The following is a 17,209-nucleotide window of genomic DNA, read 5'->3' as shown; positions in this document are numbered from 1 at the left end:
AGGCTGAGGTTTCAGTGTTTCCAAACATTTTTCCCCAACATATACACACCAGTTTTCAGATTACCATTTACAAAGGACCAGGAAAACAAACTAATATACCAGAAGAACATTGACAAATTTGAAAATGGGCTTTTTTCAGTTTCTAGAGATATAGCATGATATTCAACCCATACCACATCGTACCTTTGCATGTTTGTGAGGTGACAGCATGTCTGTCTGTTAGAGCGTGAGAAATCAAGTTGTTAAAAGAGAAATTACCGCACGCTGGCTTCACACAGACTGAGAGGCACGATGCTGTGGTTTGTGTATTTGTATGTGTGTTGTAATTTCTTTTTTTTTATTCTTCATGTGCTGTGTGTCTGCGGTTTGCTGGTACTGTATAGCCAGGCAGCTGTGCTCTCTCCAACCGTCAAGAGAACACCCCCAGTGACAACAGTGTGTATTGATTTTGGCCGAAAATGCCCGAGTGATTAGAGATTGAAGTGTTTAATTCCACTTTGCGCCTGTGCCAAGCTTTGCATTGGTAATCACTTTCAGCTGGGACTTTATGCTGCCATGGGCAGTTCTCTATTTCACTCTTTGCCTCTTTTTTACACTGACTTTTTAAAGTTAGTTTAAAACAGGCAAAGTCTCTCACTCTCACTCTCACTCTCATTTTCAATTCAGTATGCTTCATTGGCATGAATGTTTAGGTTAAACAATGTTGCCAAAGCTGTTTGCAGCAAAATCACAAAGTATACTTTTTGAATATAACGAGAATCAATGCAGTCATGACCATTCAGTTGAGCAATTACAAGTTACAACAACAAAATAGAACATAAACTACAAACAGGAATGAACAAGATTTAACCTGCCATGCAGCCAAAGCCTCTGCTTGAAATCTCTGGCAGTAGTAGAGATATTCAGCAATTTCATAATCTCTGTTTAGTGCCAGATAATAAGCTAGTTTGTGTTGTTTTTTTTGTCTCTTTCTCCCAATTTCTAAATAAGCTTTTTTGCTTCAAGTGGTAATTTGGTTTACTCTGATTGGTGTTTGTAAAGCAGCGCTGGCTTGAGAAAGGTGTGTGTGACATGTTGCAGGATTTGTTAGTCTCAGGATTTGCTGGCATAAGGGACTATTTTCCAGCTGTTGGGTTTTAATAACCTTGAATTTAAGGGAGTCTTGGGGACTTGATCTGATGTGCATTAGAAAGTATAGTGCTCTTTTTTAGGTAACTATTATCAGTGGAAACTGACCTAAATCTGCCCTACACACATTTGTAAGAGAGTACCAGTGTATGTTCCTGGCCCATCTCATCTTGTGATCAATTTAGTTATAGATTACACTAATAACCACAGTCGTGACTTACCCGTTTATGGTGTTGCTATGTGAAATAAGGCACCAGGGGTTAATGTTTTATCTCATGAAAGCAGGGCTTTCCTGGCTCAAAATGTGGTGGAGAAAACCCCTTGGAAGTGTATCAACTTGTATGATGATAGCGGAGGTGGTCTGAAGTGACCCAATCAAACACTGCGGGAAACACTTTTATTGCATGGCCCAGTCAGTCTCGCACTCTTTCCTCTACGGGACCAGGCTATGTTCTGCACTGAAGGTTATGACCTAAAAATGAAGTGACCCCAGCCCGGCTGTGTACCTCAGCTACTCCACAGAGAGCAATGGAGTCTGGGCTTCTGGCCACCTTGTACTGTTTCACTTCCCTGATATTAGCCTGTGCCTTGTTCTGCTCCAGTTGAGAGGCATTACAACTGTTCAGAATATCACCGCGCCCATTAGCGTCGTCTTGGCAACTGTTGCGCTTATGAAGCCGAAATGACCAAAGGACAGCTCGCACGCATGAATAGCACCATCTCTGGGTTCCTCATTGAAAATACTTCAAACAGCAACATGCATATTTACACACTTGTTTATGACGGAGAAAGTGGTCAGAATCAAAGGCCTCTGGTTTCATAAAGAATAAACTAGGCTATACAGAGAGTACGCAAATAAGCAATGTTTGTAGTTTATTATATGAATTAGCAGCACTAACTTTGTGTTGATTAGTAACCACCAAATCCTCCTGACTCATTGGCGCCCACTCAAATAAACACTATCTCCCTCCCTCCTCCTTAATTTTCTTTGACACATATAAACATAAAATCCCCAGAAGGGAGGCTCCTCGCTCCCAGTCATTAATTGCAAAGCCAGTGAAACTCTGGATTCTCTCGCTCTGGAGTTTGTCCAAGTGGCTGTGAGAAACACTGGTTGTGCAATCTCTAAAAGGGGGATTAAGCCTGGAGAGGAGAGGATGGGATCTGAAAAGAGACACAGAAGGACGTGAAGGGGGAAATTGTGTTCTTGTAGGGAAGTAGTGATGGCAACCGCTCTTGAAAGGAGACGACATCACTAAGAGATGAACAGGGGAGTGGGGGTTGGGGGGGTGAGAGAGAGAGAGAGAGCGAGATGCCCAGGATGGAGATATAAAAGAACGATGGAGGGAACGTGATATGTTAATGGATTAGGGAGAGAGAGCCCGGAGATAGAGTGATGGTGAATTGTGGGTCTGTTTAATGTCATAGGGAGCCAGGCTGTTTAAAAGAGACTTCAGAGAGACTAGCGCCCAACATAAACTAAACTGACGCACATGAAACACACACTGAAAAGCCTGGGGCTGCCGTGAGCACAGAAGGAGACCTGAGGTGTCGCTGTCATGCCGTGTGTGTGAGTGTTAATGCACATGCATATAAATCTCCTCCGCTGCTGCTTGGAGCTCTGCTGTCTGATCAAAGGGCGTTCAGGGAAACCAGTTGACATCTCTGACAGCATTTGACACAACTTTGTGAGCAGGAATATTATTTGTGCGTTTCTGTTAAGGAAGTGCTTCCCCATCTGTATCTTTCTCCACCTGTGTTTGGCATATGTGCCTGCTGTGTGATATCAAGTTGTGTCATGTTTCTTTATAGAGGTCAGGCGAGGCTGGGACAAAATCCAGAGAGGTCAGAGAAACAACACGAGAAAGGAGAGAGATTGTAGAGCAGGAACTGAATTTCAGGCTTCCCGCTGGTCCTGGAATTTGAAGAATTTTGAGAGGAGTGATCCAAACAGCGAGACAAGCAATTTGATGAACTCTTGGAGGATAGCCGGGAGGATCAGTGAGATTTCCGAAACACTTACTTTACAGGAATATACCAGAATGGGTTTAATAACCTTTTCCATGTTTTGTTTTATGTTGGTTTTCTTTTGTTTTCCCCACAATAGTCCTGACTGCAGTGTAAAACGGAATTTCCAAGCAAGTAGTATAGCTACGGTGCCTGAGACAGGACAAAGATTTCCTCTATGAGATAGCAGAGAGTTGCCAGTCAAGAAATCAGGTTTCTTTAGATAGATATATTAATAAATTAAATTTACTTAATTATTTTTAATCTTAATATTAATTAATTAAAACCAAATGTTTTTGAATATTGTTACTTGTTCATTAATAAACAACAGCCTTTCTTGTGCATTAATGAACAGCCACATCAAGAAATGAAGTGCTACATGATGTCTCATACACCTGTAATACAGTATTTTACTGTACTGTAATCATACTTTTTGTTAGATCTTGGGAGGGTTGGCTCATCTGGACTAACATCCCAAAGTAAATGAAAAACATCTCAAAAACTATCACATCTAGTGCATCAAGTATGACCACTGACAGATAGCAGGACAATGTGAGCTCACTGTTTTTGCACCACAGTCCATTATAAACCACAAAATACATGAAGTTTACAAAGGCATTGGCTGGTGAGGATCAAGGCTCCTCTCACTTTGCTTAATTAGATAAGCTTGCAAATCTTACCAAAATGTATTTTTTTAAATTTTTTAAAATACAACAGAAATACAAAGTAGTACTGACAGCCATAATTTCAGCTTGTGGTAAAGCGGTGCAACGTTTTTAATGGGCATTTAGCATGTGAAAGTACAAATTACACATTTGTGTGACGGTGGCACAGCAATATCCAAAAATATTGCTGTGCCACATTAATGCAAAATCGGAAAGTATTCATTATTGCTCACTTGATCGGTCATGTTATATATCACCATTAGCAGTAAAGAAATACATGTTTTCCACCAGGACAGTAAAATGTGAAGTTTAGCTGCTGATCTGAGCTTCCCTGCTGTTACTGTTTTAGTGCCAATAATATTCATCATCTGTTTGTCTCAGGAAGGTAAGGGCACATTTCTATCCACATAACAAAGCCATAACAGAGCGCTGGAGAGAGAGATTAACTACATAAAACTAATCCAACAACATATTTTTTCTACCAGCGCAGTAAAAGTTCAGCTGTCTGATCTGAGCTTCGATGCTGGAAGCTGCTGTTTTATTGCCAATTAGTGATCAGCTAATTGTCTCACAAAGGTAACAAAACCAAAACAGAGCTCTGGAGAGAGAGATTAACTACATAAAACTAATCCAACAACATATTTTTTGTACCAGCCCTAGTGATGTGCGGATCGATCCTACAGTATCGATATTTCTGATACCAACGTTTCCTGCTCTAGGATCGATACTCAGCCTACTCCTTATTTCTCTCATAAATACAGAAACGGGAGGGGGGAGGTCACATTAAACTAGAAATAAAATATGTAAAAAGTATTGGTATCGGCTATACCAGCCTGGGTATTACTTTGTATTGGATCGGATAGTACGAGGTATTGCACATCACTAATCAGCGCGGTAAAGGTTTAGCTGTCTGATCTGATCTGCCGTTTTATTGCCAATTAGTGATCAGCTGATTGTCTCAGGAACGTAACCGACAATGCCAAAACAGTGCACTGGAGAGAGAGTAACTACATATTTTACACCACAAGCCACTGGAGAATAATCCAATCCAACTAACCTTACATGATTTTTCTACCCGGGCAGTAAAAGTTTAGCTGGCTAATGCTTCCATGCTCTAAGCTAACGTTACGTTTTTATTGCCAATTAACGTTATTGATCGGCTCTCACTAACGTAACCGGCAAAGCCAACCCACAGGCTGGAGAATAAGTAGGCGGCATGAAATTAATGCAGCTACATATTTCACACCACTGACAGGGGAAACACCTGACCTCTCTGGGTGATTATGACCAGCTTCAAGCTAAAGCTGTCAAACAACAGCTTTCATTTGCATCGCTAAAGTCTGACAAACTTAAGTTAATTACCTGTCCAGCAGAAAACGGACAACTTCAGCAGCGCATTGAAAACATCTGTCCCACATTATAGTCTTCCATCTGGGAAAATCCACAACAACCGTGATTTCTGCGGTCAGCTGTTTATAGCCTATCTGTCCGGACTCCTCTGGCTTCATGGTATAAAGATCCACAGGCTGTCGGCTCTCCTGCTAAATAACATGTATGTGCTCCTTCATTTGTCCGAATGTCACTATTATTATTATTATTATTATTCCCTCTTCTTCTTCTATGTATGTATTCAATGTAGTAACAGGTGTCTACACTGCCGGAATTACACAAACAGAAGAAGAACGCCGTGATGATGAAACACGCTCTGTAGCCTGTTTGTTCGTTATTGGCTACGGTAGAAACATGACGACAAAATACAGCGACCTCCGTAGAAGGGGGTGCCCGCAGTTATGTAGATAAAAAAGGCTCATTCTAAGGTAATAAAAACATAATGGTTCATTATGTAAAGTCTTTATACACCACTGAAAACATAGTTATGGAATTATATTGCGTTTCTGTCAATAGATCCTCAGAAATATTACACACTGAACCTTTAACTGTGTCTTACAGAAAATACAGAGGTTATATTTCAAAGAAAGTATATGTAATAAGATACAGTAACACACTGTGTAGCATGGCCATTAGTTACATTACTCAGCCTTCACCCATGAGCTCTCTATACACTTACTGCAGTAACACCTGTGTGTGTGAACTATAAGTACAGTCAATGGTGTGAACATGCTGCGCTGATAGCACTGAAGAAAGTGACAACACTACCCTAGTGAGACATTGTCCTCTCCTCCACTAACACACACACACACACATGCAGGATGACGTGTGAAAGTCATCACCTGTTGTATATGAGGTTCTTAACCTCAAATAAATCTGTGTATTAAGCCTATAGTTCACACTACACGATTTTAAGCCAGATTTGCCAGTCCGTGAGCTCAGCGACCGTCAGGCTGTGATCAGGAGTAAATCAACGATCGATCGGCGGTCGCCAGTCGTTATGTGTGAACTACTCGACGCATCAAACGACTGCTTAACAATCACCTCCAGCTCTCTCTGTAGCTCAGACATTCCCTGCTTCCTGCGTGTGCTAATCCATTCTTTCATCCCATATTCTTTGTCTTTATAATTTCTATCTTTTATAATGACAAACAGCTGTTCCATGTGTAGGTTCTTCTCATTTCCTGTTTCACATTTCACGTGTGTTTTCTTGACAAAACGTTGTTTGGAGACCAGCGTTGGGTGACACAGCCATTGTCAGCTTGTGTAGTGTGTGACCCCCTGTCACCAATCAGTCACGTAGTGTGAACTCACAACAACTTCATACACTTCAAGACTCCAGCCACAAGATAGCGCGTTGTGTAGTGTGAACAGCACAGCGATCGGCCTCTGATAGTAGTGTAGTCTGCACGAGCCTTTAGCTATTCAGGACTGGCTAACCTTTACTGTATTTATGTAATTAACTTTAATTTATTTGTTTTATCTATTAATTAGATAAAGAACTACATTGTGAGGAGATGACTCACAATTGAGGATTGATGAAATGTTAATATTTGTCTTTATATTTTTGTTTTAATAAATTATTATAACTCAACCAGATTTCAGCAAGTCAAAGTGCTTTGCAAGTAGAATTTGAATAAAATAATACAGTAAACAATGGTGGTGAAACTAACAAATCTTTTTATTGTCCGTTATTCTTCAGATTCTTTTCTTGATTAATTCATTAATTGGTTGTTCTATAAAATTTCAGAAAATGTTGCTCAACACAATTTCCCAAAGCCCAAGATGACATCCTGAAATGTCTTGTTTTGTCTGACCAACAGATATTCAGTTTACTAGCACATAAGACAAAGAAAAGCAGCAAATCCTCACAACTGAGAAGCTGGAGCCAGTGAATGTTATGTGTTTTTGCTTTTTGCTTTCTGTCAATCAAAGTGATTATTGACTAATTGTGTCAGCGCTAATAAGAACAAAAAGTACAATCGTGAAGCCGCATTTATTATACTGTGTAGTGTGTATCATTAGAACATGTGTATCAAAAAGAAAGGTGTATAATTTTCTGTTAAAACCATCTTGTGTTTCAGCAGGTCCGAGAGGTGAGGCACAGGAAAGCTAAATGCTGATAAAGTTAAAAAGGCCTAACAATCTGACATGACGCCAGGCCACTACGAGGGTCACATTTTTTATTTGATTCAATCTGCAGCTGACCGAGTGCCAGTTTACACGGATGCAACATGATGCACTATCATTAACCTTGTCAAAACCCTTGTTGCTGTAGTTGAATTGACTTTGTTAAATTACTTTCCTCTCGGGGGACTAGCAATCAAAGCATTGCATTTATCTGCTGGTGGCTTCTCTGCACCAGTTTCTCTTTTTCAACATGAGAGATAAAATCTTGCAAGGTTACAAAACCCCTGTGAATCGCATGACAAGCTTGACGAGAGCAATGACATTAAAGTCTCCAATCGAGGTCAGCTTTGCCTCTGAGAAGCATAATTAGGTTTTTTATCAAACTGCAGCAGTTGGCATGGCCTATTTGTTGCAGCTCTCGCTCACTGTTTAGACATAGCTGACAAATATGTGCAATAAGTATGTCATTTAGCACAGGAGAGAAGAAGGAAAGGAGGATTTGTAGTAGGGCCCAATTCGGTATTATGTTTTCCTAGTTTGTTTCATATTTCTGCCCTTAAGGAACATACATGTTGATGTGGATTTTATGCTGCACTGCAGAGTACATATGATTTTTGCTCCACAGGCAAGAAGACTGAGAACAGACAAACTTTGAGAGAACAGACTGATCTTCACTGTTTTTTTTCTGATGTGCATGGCACTTTGTAGTACCAGAATCCTATCAGGTGGAATTTAGAAATGCTGCTCTGCAGTTCTCCATCCTCCGTGGCTGCTAAGCAGAGCTAAGCTAAGCTAAGCTAGTTATGCACAAACACCTTTATTTTTTATTTTTTATTTTTTTCTCTCCTCCCCGGGGCACGAGAGAAATCACTGTGGCCAAATTAATTTTCTCCCTTCTTCTTGCACTGCTGCAACCTGAGGGATCACTGATGCAGAGAATCAGCCAAAGAGAGGAGAGAGATGGTGCTAGAGGAGAGAAGGAAAGGGGAGAGGAATTTTAATGTGGCTGTGTCTGTCTCTCGCTGGCTGCCAAAGAAAAGCAATTACTATCACAGCTCCTCTCTCTCTCTCTGCTCTGTGTGTGTGTGTGTGTGTGTGTGTGTGCTTACCTGTGAGTGTGTGTGTTTGACTGCACTCTAGCACACTGGGATTTGGTATGTTAAATGTATAAAGGGTAGATTGGCTTGTACACCGCAGGGTATTTGGGAACTCTGATACAGAAGATGTCTGTATCTAGTAGTTTCCACTTGAAACTTGAAAGCAGCTAAAGCATTGCTTAGATACCATGAAACGTCCTCTCCAAAACACAAATGTAAATGTTCACTGTGCTTATAATGGTGCCAGACACTAACCTAACCAATAAACTTAACTTAATGCCCTCATAGATTTACAATTTTTCTTCTGGTGTGATGTAAGACAGAAATCCAACAATGCACAGTGCTCTTTTTGAGGCTCTCTCTGAGTGTGAAGGTGACCGTCGGAGAGGTGCTGATAAACAGCCGACCGATAAGAGCCGAGAGAGAGAGAGACAGACAGACAGACAGACAGGCGGAAGGACAAATGGAGGCATTGAGAAGATACTGAGGCGCAGAGCTGTGGGAAGGGTGGAGGTTGAGGGGAGTGAGGAGAAAGGAAGGCAGATATGAAAAGACATATAGAGTGATCTCCTCTGCAGAGCTTTGGAAAAGCCTGTGTTGTGTGTGCAGCTCAGGACTCGCCATCAGTTCGCCAACTCTCTTCCTCTCTCTTTCTCTCATTACATTTTTAGGATGAGGAGGTTCGCCTACTGTAAGGTGGTTTTGGCCACCTCTCTGGTGTGGGTGATGCTGGACATGTTCATTCTGCTCTACTTCAGCGAGTGCAACAAGTGTGACAACAAAAAGGAGACAGGACTGCCTGGGGGAAACGGTGAGTGTATACAAAGTCCTTATAGTCAAGTCCTGCCATTTGGCAGTTATCTTGGTAACACCAGGTGGTTATTTTGGACTAACAAGACAAGGCCCCTATCTGAATGAATGGGGAGAGAACTATTACTGCACTTTCACTGGTCACCGAAAACTGTTTGTATAGAATCAGCAGTAAAATCTGATAAAAATCTTTGAAAAAGTTTGCTAACTCCGCCCCAAAAATAAGGTTTAAAAAGCATTTTCCCCACCATATATACTTCTACTACGCATGCGTGGTAGTAGTGACCCATGCGAAGTAGACCCTTACGTCAGTGGAACAATAGTAATAATAATAATTTTTCCCGCCTCAGCTGATAAAAATGGCAGGAAAACCGCCATATTTGGCGTTACAGGCTTTCCCTTTAGAGTTGTATTGAGGAATTTTAGTGGCGTGTCTCCTTTATAAAAACCTCTCTGGTGTATATAGCCATGCGTATAGATGTGATTACAGAGACACACTCTTGCATCCTCCAGCATCCTCTGTGTGTGTTTTATGTGTGTGTGTGTGTGTTTATCTACTGCAGATGCCCTGGTCAGGCCGCGGGATGGGCCTGGTGAAGGGGGGAAGCCTGTGGTCATCCCTAAGGAGAACCAGGAGAAGATGAAGGAGATGTTTAAGATCAACCAGTTCAACCTCATGGCCTCTGAGATGATTGCTCTCAATCGGTCTCTGCCTGACGTCCGCCTGGAAGGGTGAGTAGCCTCCCCATATCTAATCATCTGTCTTGTCCCTGACTCTTGCGCCAGATGGGACTGTGAGCGTGACTGGCTGGCTGGCTGGCTGGCTCCCCGGAGGTATATATACTGATACATATACAGCATGTACTTAAACCTGTCTTCAAATACTGTCCTGTAGTTAGTACACCACAAAAATCTATATATCTAAACATTTTATACTAACAGGAAATTATACATAGTCATTAGAATATTAGTCTTTAGTTTTCTGGGGTGCTCACAAAACTGTTTTTTGATCATCTACAATTCATTCGATTATTTTCCAGCTTTGAGGAGTTCCCCATTTCCATTGTACTGTGCATTTTGGAATAATACAGTCCATGGACAGAACACTCAAAAATCTGCCGAGTTTTAGACCGCTTGCACAGCAGTTTAAGCTTTCTCTGGTGTGTTTACCATTTGGTGCAATTTATTTGGGTGGTCTGAAAGCTGTCAGTGTACTTAACAACCACACTGAGGCTTCCTGAAAAGGGAGGTCGCCGTACACTACCATTAAACTGTGCTGTGGTTCATTTATGGTTTAAAAGGACGAACCAGCAAAGTAAAATATACAAAGATAAAGACATCATGTGTGCCAGCAGCATTTGTTAATGCACGTTATTTATTTTTAATTTATGCACTGATAGTTAGTCAGATTTTAATTGAAGTTTGACCTTATTAATAATAATAAGACACAGACATATAATAAATAGGGCTGTCAAGCGATTAAAAAAATGTATCAAATTAATTAAAAGTTTTGTAACTTGTTTGTAGTTTTGTGATTAATTAATAGAATGAATCAAAATTAATTACACATATCGATATTTGCTGTGATAAGCGTTTAAATAATTTTAATTCAAATAGATTTTGGTAGATCAATGACGTACCTAACGTACCTCTGCTGCAAACATGTAAATGTGCCCCTCTTCTTTCCATCTGTCCCTGTATCTGCTCCGGTAACTTTCTCCATTTACGAAACATAGGCTATTAATTAACTCAACATCAAACTATATCGGTATAAACGGTATTATCTGATTTTATAGTACAGTATAGTATACCTCATTATACTGATATACTGCCCATCCCTACTCCTTTTCAGTCTGAACAAGTTTTTTTTTTTTTGAAATAAAGTCGCTGAGAGGTTCAACGGGCAATATCAAGGTCAGCAAAAATTATCAAGGTCATGTCTATATATGGTACGATCATCCATCCATCGTCAGCCGCTTATCCTGCGTACAGGGTCGCGGGGGGGCTGGAGCCAATCCCAGCTGACATCGGGCGCAAGGCGGGTACACAGGTCGCCAGTCCATCACATAGACAAACAACCACTCACGCCTAAGGACAATTTAGGGTCATCAATCAAGGCTGGGGAAACCGGGGTTTGAACCCACAACCTTGCTAACCACTGTACCACCGTGCCGCCATGATACGCTTAGTCTAACATAATTATTGTGACTGGCCTAGCGATCTGTAAAAGGGGGATACTCTGTATTTATAAATGTAAATCATTTGGCAACATTTGTAACATGTGAGTGCAGGGATTTTCCCTCATCTATCAGACAGTAAAAAGCAGTTAAACTGTGGGGTGTTGTGCTTGTGTCCTATTTGTACTTGAACAGTCTATTAACTCCGTTGTGACGGTTGTGACATAGCAATTCCCTAGTGATCCCCCTCCGTAATATTGCTGCACAAGACGCACATTTTTTTGTCCTTTTAGGGATGTCCTTTTCCCACCTTTTCATTCATAACATTTAGTCGATTTGCAATCTATTAATACTAATAGTTATTTCTTTGTGACAACAGACAACATAGATTAACAATCAAATATTAAAGTACAGCATAACCTGCTGTCAGTCCCTGGATTTAGATTTCCCCATGTGCCTCCGTGTAGCACTGATGACGCAGGATGACAGTGAGGAAAAAACTGCAAGCTCCAGTGAATGAGTTACCTGTCTGTCTGTATGACTTGTTTTTTGGTTCATTTTTAAAAAGCTAGTGTGAACACATACTGATCCAGCGCTAAAAAGCAATAATAATATAATAATGTATAATTTCTCCCTCTGTGTTTCTCCTCACAACTAAAAGCCCATTGCTTCACCCTAAACATTGACCCTTTTTAGGAAATACATCACATTAAGGAAGTAATGATACAATATTTTTGGAGTTTTACTAAAATGTAAAGAAAATGAAGATCAAATAAAAGTAAACTCCATTTCTAAGGATAATGATTAAAAAAGACGATGCTTTTTTCTTCCCCTTTTTTGTTTTGCTTCAGGAATACTTGGTTACATGTGCAATTCACAAGTCCTTCTTCTTTATAATGAGGAGTTTAGTGTTATGTAAGTGTCTTGTCAGTGCCAGCGGCTGCAGGTTGTTCAGTCTTCAGACAGGCAGAGAGAGGCAGTGCAGACAGGCGTGCACCCAACCAGCAGCCTGGAAGATATGTCAAGGTTAGTTCAAGCAGGTGGAAACCAGCTTGACCCTCCCATCCCCCTTTGCCCCATTTTTGGGCTTCAGTAGAGGAACATGCATACGTGATGAAGGTTTTCAGAGAGATGGACAGAAAGGCTGACTGACAGACACAAGACTGACAGGCAGGAGCACATGCACACTAGACAGGCAGGAAAGAAAGAGGACATTGATCCGTGAAATGGGTTTTAGTCTTTGAGCGAGAGTTGATTACTAGGTGTGTTTTCACTCAGCCTTCTCTCCGTCTATCTGCTTTTCCAATTAGGAGATAAGCATGAGTCAATATCGAGCAAGGCAATGTGTCTGTTTGTGTGTGTGTGTGTGTAGACACACGTACGTTTGTGTTTAGTGTGTGTGTGTGTGGTGGGGGTGGGGTGGGGTGGGGGGATTGGCAGGTTTAGGGAAACTGAATGAATTCATCTTAGCCAAGCAGGTTGCCATTAGCTGAAACTTTGAAGCGGAAACTCACTGATGGTTTATTTTCATTACTGTCAGCAGTGCAGTCGTTGATTGTTCCAAAAATATATACATAAAAAAAAATAGGAGAGGACAGGTTATTTTGAGTTTTTGACATTAGAGTTTTTTGCAGAGTTTTTCCTTGCCAAGTGCTTGCTCATGGTGGGAATTGTAAATCTCTGTAAATAATATTACAAAGAGAGCAGTCTAGACCTGCAATGACATAACTTATGTTGTGAATTGGTGCTATATAAACTGTGTTTGTATGTGTGTGTACATGTAGTTGGGTGGATCTACAGTATATGAAAACACTTTCCATGACCACGCCTTTTCAGAAAACTTGACATTTTCTCGTTTTTTTTTTTAGACCCTGACTGCATCGTCTTTATGAGTATGCATACATAGATGTATGTGTTTGAGTGCGTGCGAGTTTAATGTTGCAAGAGTGATGCCGCTTAATCAGAACCAGTCTGTCCGCCCATCCCAGCTATCTCCACAATGCACTGGCTGGAGAAACAGCCTGTAACTCATTACCCTGCTTTGCTGTTGCCAGAATGTTGCTCCAGCACCATGACTGTTTGGATACTCCGGACTCACAACCACTCCTCAAGTTTTAAAAATCCACATCATGTGACTCACAGACATGAGCTTGCCAACGAGTGTCAACACTTGTCAGTTTGATGGGCACACAGAGCTCTTGTTTTCCATCAGCTGCACAGATCGTGTCTGAAAAGGGGAGAAATCTGGGTTATTCTGTTTGTGAAACAGAGAAGAGTCAAATAATGAACCGTGTATAAAAGTTGAAAGGCTCCAAGGGTGTCTCTGTTTTTACAGGGAGTCATCTTGTGTGCTCATAAACCTCCCTCCCTTGCAGAGAGAGTATGAGCACACACAAAGAATCACTGTGTGTGTGCTATTTAACATGCTCCAGAGGCAGCTGCAGGATGGAGTATATTCTTGACCTCCTCTCCTCCGTCGGTGTTATGTTCTTTCTGTCAGAATCGGCAACAGGCAGAGAGAGAGGAAGCATTCCAGTCCTCTGGATGATCACAAGGAGGGAGGGATTTATGAATATGGAGGGAGGGAGATTATATTCCATTTGGCTTTTGTGAGGGCTGAATCTGTCAGAGGAAGGAAGTCGCAAGCTGGTTTCAGTTTTGTGGTCAGTAGATGACAGCTTGAGCAGCTTGCTTAGCGTCTTTGGAGAAAAACACTTAATGTCAGATAGCATTCATGCAGGTATCATGGCAGGCTGCAGTGTTTCTTGTCTTAGAGTGTTCTTTAATTAAACTGTATTAAACTGCTTATTTTTTTACTGGAGAGTAGCACTTAACATTGATTTGTCCATATTTTCCTCCATCTGTTGTGCAAATCAATCCACCTTTAATATGTGTATTATTCCCAGTGATTTTGAGGTGCTGATGGAGCAGTGGATATGGCACATGTCTTTGGTGTGAGAGACCCAGGTTCACTTCCCCACTGTGACACATGTATCCCTGAGAAGACACTTAACCTCTAGTTGCTCAGAGGTGTGTAACCTCTGACATGTATAGCAATTGTGAGTTGCTTTGGGTAAAAGTGTCAGCTAAATGTAATGATGAGATCATGCTCTCAAAGCTGTTTCCTAGAAAATGTACTGTTAATTTTGGGTGGTTAGATGATTATGAAAGACTTGGCTTTGAAAAAGGTGGATATGATGTGACAGACTTATGTAAAGCTTTGGCTAGACAGCACTATACTGTCTTTGTAACAGTTGTGACTATTTAGGAATATTTTTTACACATGAACGTCACAGTGCAGTGTGTGAATGTGTGGTATTCTGAAACACTAAAATGAAAACTGCCTAAGATGTCATCAATCACTGTTATGTAGGAACCCGCAAATTGAAAGATTGTCTTTCTTGCAATCCCAAAACTGATTTTGTTGGCCAATGTAATAAAAGTGTTTACAAGCTTCAAGCTAGGGATGGGCGATATGGAAGCAATCTTATGTTACAGTATATGATGTATTATGAAAGGGATAAATTAGAAAAAACAGCGGAATATTTTCTGGAAATGCGCTTGAGAATCCATTTATAGGTAAACAACCAGATGGGAATGCGTGCTGTATTGCCAGAAGACATTGATAGAACTTCTTTTGATCAATTAAATGCAACTGCAGTAAGGCTCACTATATTGGACTAGCTACATCAAGCAAATTTAAAATCTCTGCAAGCTGATTTTCATACTAAAATCAGATTAACCTTAATTGATGGCTGGCCTGGAAGGTAGAAAATCAACCTTAAAACCATAACTGTGCTTTGTGGAGTGCTGTGTTGTAATGTAAGCCTCACAACTTTTGAACTTAATGGCCTAAATGATGCAAACTCACCAGTACAATAATTTAAAACAGTGAGTATTTCTCTGGGAATATTGCGGAGGACTACATTATTTAAGTCTGTGACATAGTCTTAACTTCCTTCCATCTTCTCTCGTCTCCTGCTCATGCCTGCTCTCCTCTGTTAGACATTTACATCCCTTTGTGTCTCTCAATAAGAGGGTGTGATGTGTGTGTGTGTGTGTGTGTGTGTGTGTGTGTGTGTGTGTGTGTGTGTGTGTGTGTGTGTGTGTGTGTGTGTGTGTGTGTGTTCTTCACTGCTATGATAATGACTCACACTCTTAATTAGCATCGCTAATGAACTGTCATCATGCTGACCCACTATTTCTGTGCGTCTGTCTAAATTTGGGGAATACGCTTGAATACGCTGCTCGCTCATCATTCACTCTCACAGTTGTCTTTGTTTGAAGTTGATAAAAATATTATTTTTCACGATAGCTCCTCTGATTTATGTAACGATTCCATGACTGACTAATGCCGTTTGGTTAATGTTCAAGTCCCTGCTCCCTCTCGTGTAGACTTACTTTAGCTGCAACGCTCGCTCTCTCTCTTCCTCTGAAGCAGTCTCTTACAATCAGACAGAGGCTGGATTTTGATGTCTCTACTAGAGTTTTTCTCGCTCTGTCTCTGTCAGTTTAGTTTTGTTCAAAGCCTTCAGCTTCACTTATTGCACATGGAGTTGTCTTTGTGTAACCATTTAATTCATTCACTTCCTCTTGCTGTACCATGTGATTTAAAAAATGATGTGATTTATTTGTCATTTTGACAGTCAATCTTTGTCCATATGCATAGTTGCATTAAGTATCTTTCTATCATTGAAAGCATTTTTTGCTATTAAAGATTGTATTCTGATTGTTTTGTTTTCTCTTTGTAGGTGCAAGAACAAGTTATACCCTGATAATCTTCCCCGTACCAGCGTGGTGATTGTATTTCACAATGAGGCGTGGAGCACGCTGCTGCGAACCGTCCACTCGGTCATCGACCGCTCTCCACACACACTGCTGGAGGAGATTGTCCTGGTGGACGATGCCAGTGAGAGAGGTACACACACACTGCAGATAATTCCTTCGGTGGTTGTGCCTCTTTTTTGAGGCTTAGCCTATTTTTTTAGAGCTACTGTATGATATTTGCCGTTTTTTTTGTGTGTGTTTATGCGTAGCTGTGTTTGTGCGTGTGTGTGTGTGTCTGCGCTGGTGCCCAACAGCCAGTCAGCATAAATGGGCTGTGTGTGCCACTCCACCCTGTGCAATGCTGCTAATCCCTGTTTGGGGGAGATTAGGCCTTTAATTCACCAGCCGCAGGGATTACACTCTGTTATTACCCCCAATCTCCCGCCAGCCGCCACCACACAGCACCATTTCACCCTATGGGATTTATTTTGGTTGGTACAGAGGGTGTATGTGTGTGTGGGGTGGGGAGCTCTCTGCAGGTATAAGGGATGTCGGCAGGCATGCTAAGGTGCATTCCCAAGCAAAAACACAAGCACATGCTTGCTTTGGTTGCTGTTGCTACAGGAATAGTTTGGAGGAGTAACTCATAATCCAACTTCCTCTGTGAGTATGCGTGTTTGTCGGTCTTGTGTGTGGGCTTGCATGTGTTTGATTCTTTAATTACATATACGTGTTTATCTGTATGTTTAAGATTTCCTAAAGCGGCCGCTGGAGCAGTATGTCAGAAGGCTCGAAGTCCCTGTCAGAGTGGTGAGGATGGAGCAGCGGTCTGGACTTATTCGTGCTCGTCTCAAGGGAGCATCCATCTCCACTGGCCAGGTGAGTGTGTGTGCGCACATGCATGTGCTCGCACATGCACATACGAGACATCCACTACCCAGCGACCTGTTGTCCATATGGTGTGTCTAATATTTTCTCTACATGTTTCTAGGTCATAACCTTTCTGGATGCTCATTGTGAATGCACCACAGGGTGGCTA

At 41.3% G+C, this 17,209-nt stretch overlaps 1 protein-coding gene across 6 annotated transcripts in view; it reads left to right on the top strand.

The window, feature by feature from the left end:
• LOC119897675 (polypeptide N-acetylgalactosaminyltransferase 1-like) overlaps positions 1-17,209 on the top strand; it is a gene marked incomplete at its 3' end in the record, with an annotated part of 54,101 nt that extends 36,892 nt beyond the window's left edge. For all 6 annotated transcript variants that reach the window (XM_038711559.1, XM_038711560.1, XM_038711556.1 and 3 more), the window contains 5 exon segments: positions 9,088-9,227; positions 9,790-9,958; positions 16,155-16,321; positions 16,922-17,049; positions 17,162-17,209. In XM_038711559.1, the coding sequence (XP_038567487.1) occupies positions 9,089-9,227; positions 9,790-9,958; positions 16,155-16,321; positions 16,922-17,049; positions 17,162-17,209 (651 nt within the window).

The sequence above is a fragment of the Micropterus salmoides genome, unplaced genomic scaffold, assembly GCF_014851395.1.
Source record: "Micropterus salmoides isolate LMB-PRFRI ecotype aquatic unplaced genomic scaffold, ASM1485139v1 Ms_hic_scaffold_11, whole genome shotgun sequence".
Classification (NCBI taxonomy): Eukaryota; Metazoa; Chordata; class Actinopteri; order Centrarchiformes; family Centrarchidae; genus Micropterus; species Micropterus salmoides.
The sequence above is the reverse complement of the archived record's forward strand: the minus strand, read 5'-3'. Positions and strand labels throughout refer to the sequence as shown.